We start from the raw sequence: 17,635 nt of genomic DNA, 5'->3' as shown, positions 1-17,635 counted from the left end.
CCGCATAATTAGCATAAATTTCCCCCTCACATAAATTTCCACATTACACAACCTATCAGGTATCATACACCAATCTCAATGACAACTTTTCAACAATTAAACAATCAAAATTCAATCTTCTTGGTAACATTCTAAAACAAGAGGCCCATGGGGCCAATATTGCTCACCTGGTTGGATTTGACCTAATTTCAAAATAATGTTCATGTTCAATTTATTTTGTTTATCAACATCAACTATTGGGCCCCACTCCACCGGCCCCTTGGGGGTCAAAGTCACCATTTATGCAAAATCTGTTCCCCTTCCCCCAAGGATGTTTCTGACCAAACTGGGTTCAAGTCCATTAATATCTTTATGACTAGTAGCGATTTAAAGGAATTGCCTCAATTTCCCCTATTAGGGTCAGAGTCACCGTTTATGCAAAATCTGTTCCCCTTCCCCCAAGGATGTTTCTGACTAAATTGGGTTAAAATCCAATAAGAACTTTTTGACTAGTAGCGATTTGAAGCAAATGTTGACGGACGACGGACGGACGACGGACGCTGCGCCATGACATAAGCTCACCGGACCTTCGGTCCAGGTGAGCTAACAAGAGATCCCAGAGGGATCTTGGCGCCCACCATTGAATGATCTTCATAGGTTCCATGTCAGATTGATCTTTTCTCTACTTTTCCCTTCATTTTACTAATCTGTGCAAATTGAGACATCCCTCCAGTACTTTTCAAACAAGGGAATCCTAGCTATATAAGAAATTTGAGATTTAACGATAATGGCTGTTTGTTTGCCAGGTTGTTTTCAGGACAGACTGGTCCAAAAATGCAATACAAGGGACCAAGGGGAACCTACTTATGAAATTTGAGAAAGATCCATTCAGTACTTTGAGAAATAGAGATAACAAACTTCAATTGTCAAAATCCAAGATGGCGGTCTGTCGGCCATATTGTTTTCCAATTGATGTTATTTTCAGATTGGTCTCAAAATGCAATATGCATAACTAGGCACCAAGGGAAACTTACATATGAAATTTGAGAAAGATCCCTTTAATACTTTCTCAGAAATAGTGATAACAAACTTCAATTGTCAAAATCCAAGATGGCTGCCTTTCGGCCATGTTGTTTTCAGATTGGTCTCAAAACGCAATATGCATAACTAGGCACCAAGGGAAACTTACATATGAAATTTGAGAAAGATCCCTTAAATACTTTCTCAGAAATAGCGATAACAAACTTCAATTGTCAAAATCCAAGATGGCTGCCTGTCGGCCATGTTGTTTTCAGATTGGTCTCAAAACGCAATATGCATAACTAGGCACCAAGGGAAACTTACATCTGCAATTTCAGAAAGATCCATCCAGTACATTCTCAGAAATAGCGATAACAAACTTCAATTGTCAAAATCCAAGATGGCTGCCTATCGGCCATGTTGTTTTCGGATTAGTCTCAAAACGCAATATGCATAACTAAGCACCAAGGGGAACCTTCATATGAAATTTGAGAAAGATCCCTTCAGTACTTTCTCAGAAATAGCGATAACAAACTTCAATTGTCAAAATCCAAGATGGCTGCCTGTCGGCCATGTTGTTTACCGATTGGTCTCAAAACGCAATATGCATAACTAGGCACCAAGGGGAACCTTCATAAGAAATTTGAGAAAGATCCCTTCAGTACTTTCTCAGAAATAGCGATAACAAACTTCAATTGTCAAAATCCAAGATGGCTGCCTGTCGGCCATGTTGTTTTCCGATTGGTCTCAAAATGCAATATGCATAACTAGGCACCAAGGGGAACCTACATCTGAAATTTCAGAAAGATCCATTCAGTACTTTCTGAGAAATAGCGATAACAAGAATTGTTTACGGACGGAGGGACGGAGGGACGGACGGAGGGACGGACGGACCACGGACCACGGACGCAGGGCGATTTGAATAGCCCACCATCTGATGATGGTGGGCTAAAAATGCACAGTGGTAAACCAAAATAACTTGTACACAAGGTTAGTACTGATATCTTGCATAGAATCAGTTTGGAAAATGTCTAGCACCAATTTACCACTTATTGAACAAGGAATCTAGTTCCTGCTCTCTTGGGACACATAATACCCATGAAAGGAGTATATCATTTGATTTTAGAGTGTGGTCAATAAAAACATACCACACTTAAGTAAGATTTCTCAAAGGTTTGACATTTGTTTAAAAAAACTGGTAAGCTGAACTCTGTGATCTGCTATGTGGTTAGTCCAATGTTGGAGCCAACAGCTCTAGCTCAGTTCCTGAGGGGTTTGGGGCTCCATTTCGTGTTTCTCCTGATCTGAGAGCAGGTTCTCACCTGCATCTCCAGCACCATCGTTAGATGTGATGACCTCTTCAGCATTTTCTGTGAATCATATATTGTACTAAATAACTGATATGTACATGAAAATTGGAAATGTATGTATGCAGGTAAACTGTTCAATCCTTAGCACATGTATGGTATGACACTGAGAAAATATATACTGACCTCTAGATCTATCATACTGTTTAATGCATTAAAAGATAGCACATGTGTGAAGAAACAGGAAACCACTTCTGATGCAATAAGTAATTACATTTTAAACGTTTCAAAAATTGATGAAACTGTCCCTTGGCTATTTTGAGAAGTTGCCACCTGGTGAAAATTTTGAATTTTAAGTGGAGTGAAACTTTAAAATAAGGAGGCAAATTGGGAATATTTATTTCAATGGCTGCTGTATTTTGTGACCTAGCTGTTACTATCAATCAGGAATCACATCACTAGCTAATTGTAGCAAAAGGGAGGTGATAATGTGACTATCAATTTAGCATAACAATATTAAATAACTATAACCAAAGGGGAGGTAATGATGTACCTGTTACTAATAGGTATCACACCATTAAATAACTATAACAAATGCAGAGGTAATCATGTTACTAATAGGTATCACACCATTAAATAACTATAACAAGAGATCCCAGAGGGATCTTGGCGCCCACCATTGAATGATCTTTATAGGTTCCATGTCAGATTGATCTTTTCTCTACTTTTCCCTTCCTCTAAGTCTTACTAATCTGTGTAAATTCAGAAACAGCCCTCTAGTACTTTTCAAACAAGGGGAACCTATATATAAAATTTAAGATTTTGCGATAATGGCTGTCTGTTGTTTTCGGATTGGTCCCAAAATGCAACACCAGGGACCAAGGGGAACCTACATATGAAATTTGAGAAAGATCCCTTCAGTACCTTCTGTAAAATAGCGATAACAAACTTCAATTGGACCTAAATACGAAAATTTGAGAAAGATCCCTTCAGTACTTTCTGAGAAATAGCGATAACAAACTTCAATTGTCAAAATCTAAGATGGCTGCCTGTCGGCCATGTTGTTTTCTGATAGGTTTCAAAATGTAATATGCATAACTAGGCACCAAGGGGAACCTATATATGAAATTTGAGAAAGATCCCTTCAGTACTTTCTCAGAAATAGCGATAACAAACTTCAATTGTCAAAATCCAAGATGGCTGCCTGTCGGCCATGTTGTTTTCCGATAGGTCTCAAAATGCAATATGCATAACTAGGCACCAAGGGAAACCTATATATGAAATTTGAGAAAGATCCCTTCAGTACTTTCTCAGAAATAGCGATAACAAACTTCAATTGTCAAAATCCAAGATGGCTGCCTGTCGGCCATGTTTGTTTTCCAATCGGTCTCAATATGCAATATGCATAACTAGGCACCAAGGGAAATCTACATATGAAATTTGAGAAAGATCACTTCAGTACTTTCTCAGAAATAGCGATATTAAACTTCAATTGTCAAAATCCAAGATGGCTGCCTGTCGGCCATGTTGTTTTCCGATAGGTCTCAAAATGCAATATGCATAACTAGGCACCAAGGGAAACATACATATGAAATTTGAGAAAGATCCCTTCATAACTTTCTCAGAAATAGCGAAAACAAACTTCAATTGTCAAAATCCAAGATGGCTGCCTGTCGGCCATGTTGTTTTCCGATTGGTCTCAAAATGCAATATGCATAACTAGGCACCAAGGGGAATCTACATATGAAATTTGAGAAAGATCCCTTCAGTACTTTCTCAGAAATAGCGATAACAAACTTCAATTGTCAAAATCCAAGATGGCTGCCTGTCGGCCATGTTGTTTTCCGATTGGTCTCAAAATGCAATTTGCATAACTAGGCACCATGGGGAACCTATATATGAAATTTGAGAAAGATCCCTTCAGTACTTTCTCAGAAATAGCGATAACAAATTTCAATTATCAAAATCCAAGATGGCTGCCTGTCGGCCATGTTGTTTTCCGATTGGTCTCAAAATGTAATATGCATAGCTAGGCACCAAGGGGAGCCTACATATGAAATTTGAGAAAGATCCCTTCAGTACTTTCTCAGAAATAGCGATAACAAACTTCAATTGTCAAAATCCAAGATGGCTGCCTGTCGGCCATGTTGTTTTCCGATTGGTCTCAAAATGCAATATGCATAACTAGGCACCAAGGGGAGCCTACATATGAAATTTGAGAAAGATCTCTTCAGCACTTTCTCAGAAATAGCGATAACAAACTTCAATTGTCAAAATCCAAGATGGCTGCCTGTCGGCCATGTTGTTTTCCGATTGGTCTCAAAATGCAATATGCATAACTAGGCACCAAGGGGAACCCACATATGAAATTTGAGAAAGATCCCTTCAGTGCTTTCTGAGGATTAGCGATAACAAGAATTGTTTACGGACGGACGGAGGGACGGAGGGACGGACGGACGGACGGACGGACGGACCACGGACCACGGACGCAGGGCGATTTGAATAGCCCACCATCTGATGATGGTGGGCTAAAAAGGGGGAGATAATTATGTTACTAATAGGTATCACACCATTAAATAACTATAACAAAAGGGGAGATAATAATGTTACTAATAGGTATCACACCATTAAATAACTATAACAAAAGGGGAGATAATAATGTTACTAATAGGTATCACACCATTAAATAACTATAAAAAGGGGGAGATAATTATGTTACTAATAGGTATCACACCATTAAATAACTATAACAAAAGGGGGAGGTAATTATGTTACCAATAGGTATCACACCATTAAATAACTATAACAAACCGGGAGGTAATATGTTACTAATATATATCACACCATTAAATAACTATAACAAACCGGGAGGTAATATGTTACTAATATATATCACACCATTAAATAACTATAACAAACCGGGAGGTAATAATGTTACTAATATATATCACGACATTAAATAACTATAACAAAAGGGGGAGGTAATAATGTTACTAATATATATCACGACATTAAATAACTATAACAAAAGGGGGAGGTAATAATGTTACTAATATATATCACACCATTAAATAACTATAACAAACCAGGAGGTAATAATGTTACTAATATATATCACGACATTAAATAACTATAACAAAAGGGGGAGGTAATAATGTTACTAATATATATCACGACATTAAATAACTATAACAAAAGGGGGAGGTAATAATGTTACTAATATATATCACGACATTAAATAACTATAACAAAAGGGGGAGGTAATTATGTTACCAATAGGTATCACACCATTAAATAACTATAACAAACCGGGAGGTAATATGTTACTAATAGGTATCACAACATTAAATAACTATAACAAAAGGGGGAGGTAATAATGTTACTAATAGGTATCACAACATTAAATAACTATAACAAAAGGGGGAGGTAATAATGTAACAAAGAGGTACATCATGTCACAACACAAGATTATCATAACAAAAACGGGAGGTAATATTATTACTAATAGGTATCACATCACTAGATAATTGTTACACGACCACAACGCACAACACTCTAAGAAGACAAAAGGCTATTGCAATAGATCACCATGAGCCTTGGCTCAGATGACCTAAAAAGCGGAGGTAATAACATCACTATCAATCACTAGATAATTGAAAGCTCAACTTTTTATCTGGTCCTAATCAACTCCGCATTTTTATACAACATGTTTGAGATCTTCACTTATCACTTTTCCTTCTCATCCAAGTACATTTTTTTTTTTGTACATCAAAATATATTATTAATAGTACATCTGTACACTGTAAATAGTAATGTCACAAACCTTGATGTTCCTTTTTCTCATCAAATGTGCTGTGTTTCAGGCACAGTTGGTTGATGGCGAAGTAAAGTACAAGGAAGCCAACGGAGAGGAAGCTGTACAGGCGGAATGTCCACACAAACCCAAGTGGCTCAATTATCAATCCAGTGATGATGCTGCCGATACCCTTACCTGAGATATAGGAATATAAAATCTTCAAATTAAGAATCACATCGCTATTTTTACCTGTAAAATTCGAGACAAGTATAAAAATTCTTCTGACAAAAGAATCGGATCACTACCTTTACCTGTAAAATATGAGACAAGTATGAAACTTCTACTGACTAAAGAATCGGATCACTACCTTTAACTGTAAAATATAAAACTTGGTATAAATCCACTACCTTTACCAGGTCCTGTAAATATAAATACAAGAAAAACCTCTGCTAAGAAATCAGATCATTACTTTTACCTGAAAAATACATAATACAAAACTTCCAATAAGGAACTGGATCACCACGTACCTTAAGCCTGAAGTTGGTTCCCAGTTTCCACTTCCTAGTTCCGTTTTAAGACTAGGAACCAGACCCCAGTTTCGTTTATGGGATGCGATTCCTTAGTAGTTTTATACTTGTATTTCTAAAGGTAAAGGTAATGATCCGCCTACTTACAGTAGTTAGTAGACATCCTATTCTTGTATTTTACAGGTAAAAGTAGTGATCTGATTCCTAAGTAAGTAAAAGTTTTAAACTTGTGTTTTACAAGTAGGTAGCATGAAGTTGGTTTCCAGTTCCCAGTTCCCAGTTCTGTTTAAAGAAAAAAGAAACTGGGAACCAGACCCCAGTTAAGGGAACAGAGAAACAACTGTCAACAAATTATAACAAATTATTTTGTTAATTCAATTTATTTGATTAAAAATTATATCTTAATGTACCGGTACATGTTAAAAGCAGCCATATGATGTATATAAGTTAGAAGAAGCCTAACTAAGTTGTAAGAACTTGTGCCAAATCCTTTTTTGTCATTTTAAGGCAATAAATATATGTTTACACCAACACAGTGAAAAAATGATGGAGATTCTCACCTGGAGGTGAAGTAATAAAACAACCATAAAGAAATCTCTGAGAGTTCATTTCAATAGTTTTCAAAAGAAACGCTTAACACATTTTTGAAAAGTTTATCATCTAATACCCAAGAACAAGCATCACATAGGTAGGTATTCATATATGTCTACTGACAGCTTTTAGACTGACCACTGTAATGACAATTATATCGTACTGTGAACTTTTTATCACTTTGAATGATTTCATTGAGTGTATACATGTCTTTAAGTTTTCAATGGATACCAGATTGAGTACACTTTTATATACACACAATCTAATTAAAATCCAGATGGTCATTCTCACTACATTACATGAACATATAACATCCAATAAGGGGTCATGTCAAGCTGACCTTTTGGATTAGCCAATCAAATGACTACTTCCAGAATCTTGAAAGTGAATTTTATATGTCTGAATTAGATTGACTAGAGTGCATAATTTGCATAATCTGTCAATTTGTTTCAAGTCATTTCATCCCACAAAGCATATAACTATATACATTCTGTGCCAAAATGGTTTTGCTTCAGATGCATGCTGTGACAAAATGGTTTGCTTCTATGACATCGACAAATTGACAATTCACCCTTAAAGTGAAATACACACATCTCCAAGGTCATCAGAACGTGACCCCTTATGGGATGTTGTTAGATGTTCATGTAACGTAGTGAGAATGACCACCTTGATTTTAATTAGATTGATATACAAATGTTGTATAATACAAACACAGTAAATACTAACACATCCTGAAAACCATATCAAGTATTCTCTTCATTATTCTGTACCTTGGACTTTTCATTTTGCTCTACAGTATTTTTTAGGATTGAAAATTTGAATACTTACCATCTCCCCAATGAAAATTTTAAAAAGTTTAAAAACATGGAACTACTATATATTACAAAGCTTTGAGAAAAGTAAATAATTGCTGGACATAAAAACTTACCAAATCCGAAATGTAGTCCACTAATGATGCCCTGTACTGTGGCAGACATTCCAGGTGGGGAGATGATGCTGGCATAGGATGTAGAGGCGGCCCACATCAGACCAAATGTGATGGAATGAAGGACCTCTATAGGCAACACAAACCAGGCATTGGGCAGTAGGGAGTAGAAGAAAAAACGTAAGGCGTATGCTAAAAATACTGAATACAAGCAAAACAAATGTGAAAATTTTTTGATGATATATCCCGATAAAAACAGAACAGGTGTTTCCACAGTACAGGAAACAAGTAAACAAAGGCCAGGTATTATGGTGATGTATCCTTCCAGGCCAGACAGGTACCAGTAGAGGAAAGTTTCAATCACACCTGTCAACAATCCGAAGTACAGCACCACGACCATGAACACCACAACCTTACCGTAACGGAACAGCTTGCATATATCTCGAAAATCACTGCTGCATGATATGTCTTCAGATGCAGATATTTTCCAGACACAAATTGCTGTGAGTACGAATAGGACAAGAGATAAGTAGAAAGAAGCGGTAAAATCTGCTGTTGATGGATCGTCGCTCAGGAATTCCATCAAGAAAGTAGAAGTAATACTGAACAATGCGAATCCTACAGTTCCCCACAGTCTCTGTTTCCCATACTGGTTTCTCCGGTCCCCTAGAATGTCATAAGTCATGGCATCTCCTAAACTTAAAATCGGGGCAAAGAAAATATTTCCAAAAAGGAAAAAGATAAAGAAAAAAACAACAGTTTTTTCTACATGTTGCCACTCTTTGACCTCACAAGCTTTGTTTGCGGAGCTGGAACACTTCATGCTACAAGTGAGCTCAGTGTCTCGGTCACACATCATCTGCCAATAGGATTTCTCTCGGAAAATGATCGACTTCATATCAAAGTCTCTACACAATGAATCTCCAACTCTCTGTTGGTCCTGTAGAACCTCACGTCTGATGGTGTTGGAAATGTTTTTAAGGGTGAATCCTAATTCTGGTTCTTCGTTCAGATTGACAGAAACATCATAGCAATGTTTGTCCAGTACATTTATTTGGTTTGTAAAACAGACTTTTGTTTGTATTTTGTGTCCCTCCTTTAAATTGCATGAAAAGTTACAGGATGAATCTGAATCATTCTCATCAGAAACATTTGAACCAGTAATGTCACTGTCATTTTGTAAGTGACTTATTTCGGCATATTCATCAAATGTCATGGGGCAGGTAAGTGGATCTGATCTGTTGACATGGTAACAGTCGCGTATATACGAGCTGAACTGGTTACAGTGTACGTCGGTGCTTACGTCGATGTATCCAGACTGGCTATGAGGCACATACAGTAGGATCATGTAGAAGATACCAGTCAATACACAACATGCCATCAAGGTTATCTTATGTTTTTTCCAACGATCCGCAATATATCCGAAGATCGGTCGAGTAAAGAATCCAATAAAAGGCATAACGCCATATATTACGCCTGTTTGTGAGGTCGTCAGCCCAATTTGTTTCATGTACAGGGAAATGAACGGCAGCAGAACTCCAACAGCTGTAATGAATAGAAATATGTACATTTTGTCAAAATAAAGCTTTGCAAGGTATAGTCTGTCTAGAATGACCTGTCGTGTTGAACTTTGATTAGCATATTGATTACAGACGGGTCTATAGTCATTTAAGGGAAATAGGTGCTTTGTATATATACATGTATATCTGTTAGTTGTTTATAATGTAACAAACCTTATCATCAGCTGCATCATTTGTATTTATACTGGTCTAGATTTAGCGACAAAACTGTTAACATGTGAACAATTCATCACATATATATACATGTAGTTACTTGAGTATGTGTAAACCATGCATCAAAAAATAAATGATACAATCCCTGTGTTGTCAATATAAAATTGTAACAAAAACAAATGGTCCAAAACAGCACCCTGCTGGACACAATAGTATTCCTATATATATATATATATATATAAGGGTCAAAGAAGTAATATGAACAGTATAATCCAGATAACACTGGATCCTCACATAAATGTATGGAGGATACGAATTACTTGTAATGATTATATGGGGCAAAGAAGTAATTCAAACAGTGTAAACAATAAGGTTTGTTAAATTTTCGAGGCAATCCGCCCTCGGCCCAAGTTTGCCGAAGGGTTCATTGTGGTTTCTCCAGTTACTAAAACATTATTCTTATTGTATTATATTGTATTTCCAGTACTTCTTATATATATTATGTGATTGTATTTGTGATTTTTTGTGTTTTGATAAAGGGGCGGATTGCCTCGAAAATTTAACAAACCTTATTGTTTACACTGTTTGAATTACTTCTTTGCCCCATATATATGTATATATATATATATATAATTAATATGTTTTGTTAACACAGTGACACCTGTGCACAAATGGAACTACAAGCTTTGAATATTCCACGAAAAGGTCAATGCGATAGCTATAGGTCCTTCTGGTTTGACTTTATGAATGAATGTTTTGAAAATGAAAAGTAGATGTTCATGGTTATATATTTACATTTGTCTGGCATTGTCACTATATAGTCTGTTTGAGAGCTCTGGCGTTGATGTACGTTTAAATGCCATCCATCACGCGATACACTTATCAGCGTATCAATACAACACAAACCGGAACTACAATATCCAGGATAATTAAGTTTAACGACTAATTATTTTGTCTACATTATTTGTTATGAAAAATATGCCATTTGGGCATTACGTTGATAATAAAATGATTAACAAAATTGAGGTTTTTTTAAAAATTTTCCATGTACTATTTTGTTTGCCAAAAAACATGCGACCATGTTCCGGCTGTTCCAACAACTGACAAAAAATCTGCTGACTGTCGATAACGCGGGAATTCTGAATTTTAAATATGAATTATAGCATTTAATAAAGTCCCTGGGCCTCTTGGTTATTGAGAAGAAGTTGTTTAAATGAAAAAAATTGACGCCGGACGGACGCTGCACCACGGCATAAGCTCACTTGCCCTTCAGGGCAGGTGAGCTAAAATTGAAAAAAGTAAAAGGAATGTAAATATAAGCATTGAACTGTTTTTGTATGGTATTTATGATCTATTTGAATGCCAGAGCTTTGCAAGCAAACAAATCATAATGTTTTATGTTGTTTGCTTGCAAAGCTCTGGCATTCAAATAGATCATAAATACCATACAAAAACAGTTCAATGCTTAAGTATACAATTATATTGGTGTCTTAGCTCATCAACATCTTATTAAAAATTGTGACTGTAAAATCATGATCATCTATTGATGATTTTACAGTCACAATTTTTATCAACCTTGTTAGTAATTAATTGACAGTGAAATTTTCTGTGAAAAATACATTGAATGTATTATTCTTTCATATAACTTGACACTTGTCTTGAGGAATTTGTTTTTACCATAAACTTATCAAAAAATGTTAAAATTCACCTGTCATAATAAGGTTCAAGAACAGATCTACAGCCAACATTCACCTGTAAATAACCAGTCTCAGAGTCTATATTCACCTGCTTTCTAGGCTCAGAAATAAAGCAAAACTCACCTGCTAAGCCAAGGAAATAGAATGCTTTCACTGGGAGAAGTTGCTTATTCATCTTATACCACATAGCCTTTGGTTTCTTCCCTTCCATAATTAAAGTCTGTCACAAATTCTTGGAAAATAGTGGTATGAGATTTCAAATCTTCGGACCAGCTGGTGAGCTAAAAATGAAAAGGACAGGGGAATCATACAGCAGGATTAAGATAATTTACAGGAATTGTCAAATACCAGCTGCCTTTTACAATTTCATCATCTTCAATGCAAGGTTCTATCGATTAAGGAAAAAAGTGATATGAGCTGGCATGGCTGGGGTTGGAGAAATATTAATCCAATTAATTAGAAACCATTTCGTCGGAAAATGATATAGATGTTCTTGTAGACAAGGGCTTTAGTTTTTTGTCTTACATGCAACAAGTAGTATATGTCTAATAGCATTTTTGGGATAATTAGAAGAATATATGTTTATTTGGATTAAGTTGCATTTAAACATTTATTTAAAGCACTCAATCGTTCACACTTTGACTATACGGCAAGTGTAAGGAATCTGTAGAAAGTAAAAGACATTAAAATGATTGAAAGAGTTCAACGAAGGGCTCCAAAGATAATTCCTGATTAAATGATTTAAAATACGTACAATGAACACCTGAAAAGACTTGGAATTCCAAATGAATGCTTGTATGTCGAAGACTAAGAGGCAACATGATTAATCACCGATCGCGAGAACTGGAGGACATTCAGGGAAGTTAAAGTATTACAAGCAAGACATCTGTAGTGTAAATACTCTTTTGGTGTTTGGTCTGTCGACATCTGGAATAGTCTTCCTGAGAGTACAGTTAGGGAATTTGAAACTGAGTTGGACACTTATTGTGAAAATTTTGAACTCAAATTTAATGACTTGGCTTGATCCTGTTAGCAGATCAGAAACAAATAATATGTATACATAAATTGTAATATTATTTTGATGGTCATTCTTGTGCATACACTTGGTAGCAAATCACCCTAGCTTACTACAGGATCAATATCAATACCCTAGGATTTGTGTTATTGAGAAATGGGTCTTTTAATGATTTTAACATAATTGATTCCAGTGACCTTGAACATAGGTCAAGGTCATCAATATTATCAAACTTAATAGCCCGTTGTTTGAGCATGATATCTACCAAATATCATGGCCTTGAATCACTTTGAGCCAAGATTTTTGAAGCTTTTTCATAAAATTACACATTCAAACTTTGACCCTACTGAAAAACCAGAAGTTGAAGAAAATCAATTTTTACTTAAAGGACCATAACCGTAATACCGCAAAGAAAATATTCAAACTTTTGCTCACAACACATTGATTACATTAACTCGAAAATGAAACATCAAAAACAAAAACATACGTGTTATTAACTTTTTCAATCCCAAATCCTTCTGATGATCATGACAACATGTAAATGTACTATATATGTACAGGTACACAGTTTACAAAATTTGTCTGCCTTCCCCAAAGAACGCTTCTGACCAAATTTGGTCCAAATCCATTCAGTACTTCATGAGTAGTAGAAAAGAGCTAGAAGAATGGATGGACAAGTAAAGTACTGATGCCACACAATGGCATAATCTCACAGGTCCTTTGGACCAGGTGAGCTAAAAATAATCACTGTAAATGACCTTCACACACCCAAACTGCACAAGCCAATCAACTAACCTTACAATAAAAAAAAAGAAAATGAAATTATCCTTTATTTATCGTGGTAAATGGTAACAAGCAACATAAGCTCTGTACAACGCCGCTGAGGGAACAAATATTGTTTTGAATGCTGGAGGAAAACCCACGGGGAAAACAAAGATGCCATCGGTGGGGAAACAACGAACGCAACTGACATCATTCCCTGTCGCCAGCGCATTAGCGATCACGGCTACCGAGGCACCCAATCTATCAGAGTTACTTCCCTTTCGATTAACTGCCAGTACAGAACGATGTAAAGCGATAGCTTGACAGACAGCTGATGGGGGTCGAGAATTATAACCGCAGTCATAATCATCATTTTTTATGACTGCAACTATACTACCATAAGATCATATGAAGTCTACAGTATTGTACAAGTGTTTACAGAATCAACAAGGACATCCAGATTGATATTAATTTGCGAACACAATTATTTGAAATCAACATATCCCCACACAAGGACCCAATTAAAAACTAACGCAAGCACACTCACTGGTCTAAATCATGTAACACTCGGAAATACAGCTTCACACAAGTACTATGTACTTAAAAACTGGGACAGCCTATCACAGCAGAGACCTAAAAAAAGGTTAGGCACAACCTTGCATATGAGAAATATATATAGTTGTGCATTTGACTAACAGTTACTACTTTGAGTAATAATATAACATGGTTCACGTTGAAGCTATCCCCATAGCCTTTTGAAGCATAGAAAATTCATAGGGACCCCATTTTATATGAAAAGGACCCATTTATGAAATGCCCTGTACAAACCCCGATATAATTATAAGTTACTCAAATGCAGGATCAATAAAATCTGTCATCCCTTTAGGGGTGCACGTGAGATAGGGGGATCTCAACCCTCGGGGGGAGATTGTTAAATACTTATTTTAATTTCTTTTGTATGCATGTGTATGACCCCGTAAAAGTAGTTCCAATCAGGTCATAGTGACGTTCGGTAACTTCACCCTATCAAGAACAAGAGCATGTGTAGGTTACATTGTCTTTTCCCTAGGGCGAGATAAGGAAATAGGCTATCACCCCGATAAAACTGCAGATATCCCAGTCTAGGGTATAGCCTACGAGAAAACATAAAGTTCTTCTATGTAAACAAAAAGAGGGTGTCATCTGCTAAACATGACCCAATTACCAATGTGACACTGTATGTTTGCACAAGAACTGTTAAATTTCTGTTATATAAAAAGCCTTTGTGCTAAAATGAAAATTTATATCACCGACTCCATTGACAGCATTTAGGGCCTAGTGCAAAAGTCTTAGCGGAGCATGAATATTTAGCCACCTTATAATCAGTAGAAGTGAACAAGTTTGTGACTTTCACAAAATAGCAGACAACTGAATAATCCCTTTTTTGTGTAAAAAATATGACGCCTTGTTTTGTGAAGGTCTCATTGTCACTGTAACTTCAAGTAGCAATGCTCAACCATTTTTTTCCTTAATATGTGTTTATATAAACTGTATCTTATTTTGTTTATCTATGTTTTCTCATTACAAAACAGAAAACAGATTGGAAATCAGTTGAAAAACAAATTTTCTATGCGATTTTTAAAACACAAAAATCCACTGTCCTAAAATGGCATTTTTTTCAAATATACAAAAAATGCGTACTCCAAGCATCTTGATAAGTTGAATATGATTTTGTTTGTATAAATGGTGTAAGAATTGGCCAATTGTAATATTCAAACTAAAAACAGAACATTCTTCTATTTTTATGTAAGACATTTTAGGTAAAATGTTCCATTATGACCATTCTAAGTGGAAGTTACTCCCCTTCTTAAATTTTTAACAAGTGAAACTGAAAGTATATAGATTCAAATATCTTAACGAGGTAGTAATAACACCTCAGTGTAGCTATAACACGATTTAATTAAATGTTTTATACATAAACAAATGATAGTAATGTTGGTATGTGATAAACTGCTGTCGACACAAAAAATAAGTCTGTAAATGCGTACATTCAAAACTAGGTCAAGTTGACTTCGATATGACGTCGAGTCTTCGTCAATGAAATGGTGTGTTCATCTGTTATTGTAAACGTTTCATTTGTTTAATATTGATGCTTAAATTGATTTGATTGTTTGCTGTGTAATTCAAACTAATGGATTCGGATCATTCCATACAAAACTAGACAGAAAATGTGTATGGTGTACCGCTGTGATCAGGGTCTCTCGGCGCTACTTTCGACCGCCATCTTTGATTTTACGATGTTTTTCAGTGACCCCCGTCTCGAATAAATGACATTTTCATGTGTTTCCCGGGATTGTCATGCATATTATTATATACCCAAAAAAATCAGAAATGCCTAAGTAATACAGCAAGTATGGTCAAGCCGTTTGACTCGGCCGGAATCACGGTAATATTCATAATTCAGTTTTTCAAAAAATAGGCATTCCTTACCCTTTTGGCAATTTTAACATACGAAACATAGTTAAATCAACAGGATTCCTTATGGATATTTTTAGGTAATTTATGCGTTTGTACAGAATGATAAAGACAGTTAAATCCTCCGGATACTAAACCCTATAATTGGGGTACGTGTTTTAAAGCGTTTCTAAGATATTGATACGAGTTACCTGCCCTTTGCTTGAGCATTAAGTTGTAAGCTAGCATAACGTTAATATGATGAAAACATAAAATCATCTTCAAATCAAACACAACTTCTAGAAAGATCACCAACTGAACATGATACATGAGCATGAGACGTGCAAACAAACTTACATGAAATGGGTCACAGAGGAAGCATGTCCAACCACTCGGCAGCACGCGTACGGTTCTACAGCAGATAAATATATCCAGCGTGTAGGCCTACTTTGCAGAGTACCGTGAGAGTTGCAAGCGCGCATGTGCAATGAAAATTGTTATTTCCGCCGTGAGGTTACAAGTTGGTCTCTGATGATGATAATAAAATGTGTCAGCATTCGAAAACACTATAATGAAGATCTCGAAATCACATAATTATAACAAGTATGTCGTGAAACCCGCTAATACTACGCTAACATCTGTAAAACGTTGTCAGTTGTGAGCGGCGTATTTGTTACACCACATGTCCTAGCCTCGTCTGTCCATCCATTGACAGACGAGGCTAGGACCTGTGCATCACAGGTACTTGTGGACATGATTATGATGTTTTTAATTTAAATGTTACATTATAGACGAGTAAAGTATTGTATTACAATCGCATGCTTAATTTGCAAAAAAAAATATATTGTACCTTGGCCGTAAGCAAGTAAAAGATCGAAAATCTAGGTTAACGCCACCGCCTACCCTCTCGAGGAAATCCCTGTTCTCCCTGAAATGTGCATTGTTTTACTGCTACAAGCCTACGTGCCATCGATTCAGAAATTAAAGATAATAATCATGTCCACAAGTACCTTACTCCTATAACATAAAGAGGCCGCTGGTCGGTCGGATATGATTTTGCCGACTGCGAAAATTTCATCGTCAGCATCGGGAAAACCAGCTATGACCTCTAACATTGTTGGAGTTACACGGCGCCTGTCAAAAGTATCTCGCTGTTTAAAACCTCTAACATTGTTGGAGTTACACGGCGCCTGTCAAAAGTATCTCGCTGTTTAAAACCTCTAACATTGTTGGAGTAACAAGTACCTGTGATTAAGTCACTTGCTTCGCTATGTAGCTGGCAGCAGTGACAAATGAAATATGCATTATAACTTTTTCTTTGTGCTGAATAAAATATGAAAAGTACTATAATCATTTGTCTTGGTTTAATTTATTTGGATTATGAACATTGTTAAAAGCACTAAGACATAGTTGTTCAGTCTTCCAGTAAAAGAAAATAAAACAACATAAATGCTCATGTATTATATTCAATATGTTTATTTCATTAATGGAATGATATCAAAGTTTTAAATTTGAATTTAAACTTTTACCAAATATAGGTCTGAACAACTATGTCTTTAGTGATCATCATGGGAAATGAAAAAAATGATATGATATAAAATGATATTTTCAACATACAATTAGTATGGTATGTTTAACCCATGTGACTGCTGAATGTTTCTGTATTGACAACAAGAGTACTGCGCAGAAGAACATTACATAACTATTTGTTTTGTATTTCACTTTTAAAGACCCATTATGAGGACTCACGCTCGTCTGCGGAAGTAAATATGCATGTATATGACTACCGAGAAAGGATACTTGCTTTCAATGAAAAGAACTGGTATTCCTGTTTTGGCACAGGGGCTTGG

General features: G+C 36.0%; 1 protein-coding gene across 2 annotated transcripts; it reads right to left on the bottom strand.

Moving 5' to 3' along the window:
- Nucleotides 1-1,875: 1,875 nt before the first annotated feature.
- LOC117329496 (major facilitator superfamily domain-containing protein 6-like) lies at nucleotides 1,876-16,800 on the bottom strand. Of its 2 annotated transcripts, XM_033887457.1 has the most exons (5): nucleotides 16,143-16,800; nucleotides 11,699-11,856; nucleotides 8,149-9,690; nucleotides 6,130-6,297; nucleotides 1,876-2,369 (listed from the first exon to the last, which is right to left on the bottom strand). In XM_033887457.1, the coding sequence occupies exons 2-5, from the start codon at nucleotides 11,784-11,786 to the stop codon at nucleotides 2,254-2,256; spliced, it is 1,914 nt and encodes a 637-aa protein (XP_033743348.1). In that variant the 5' UTR covers nucleotides 11,787-11,856; nucleotides 16,143-16,800; the 3' UTR covers nucleotides 1,876-2,253. The 2 variants fall into 2 exon arrangements, with proteins under 2 accessions (XP_033743348.1, XP_033743349.1); XM_033887458.1 differs by lacking the exon at nucleotides 16,143-16,800 and having other exon boundaries at nucleotides 11,699-12,532.
- Nucleotides 16,801-17,635: the final 835 nt, after the last annotated feature.

This window comes from Pecten maximus, chromosome 6 (genome assembly GCF_902652985.1).
Source record: "Pecten maximus chromosome 6, xPecMax1.1, whole genome shotgun sequence".
Lineage (NCBI taxonomy): Eukaryota > Metazoa > Mollusca > Bivalvia > Pectinida > Pectinidae > Pecten > Pecten maximus.
This window is presented reverse-complemented; position numbering and strand designations above follow the sequence as displayed.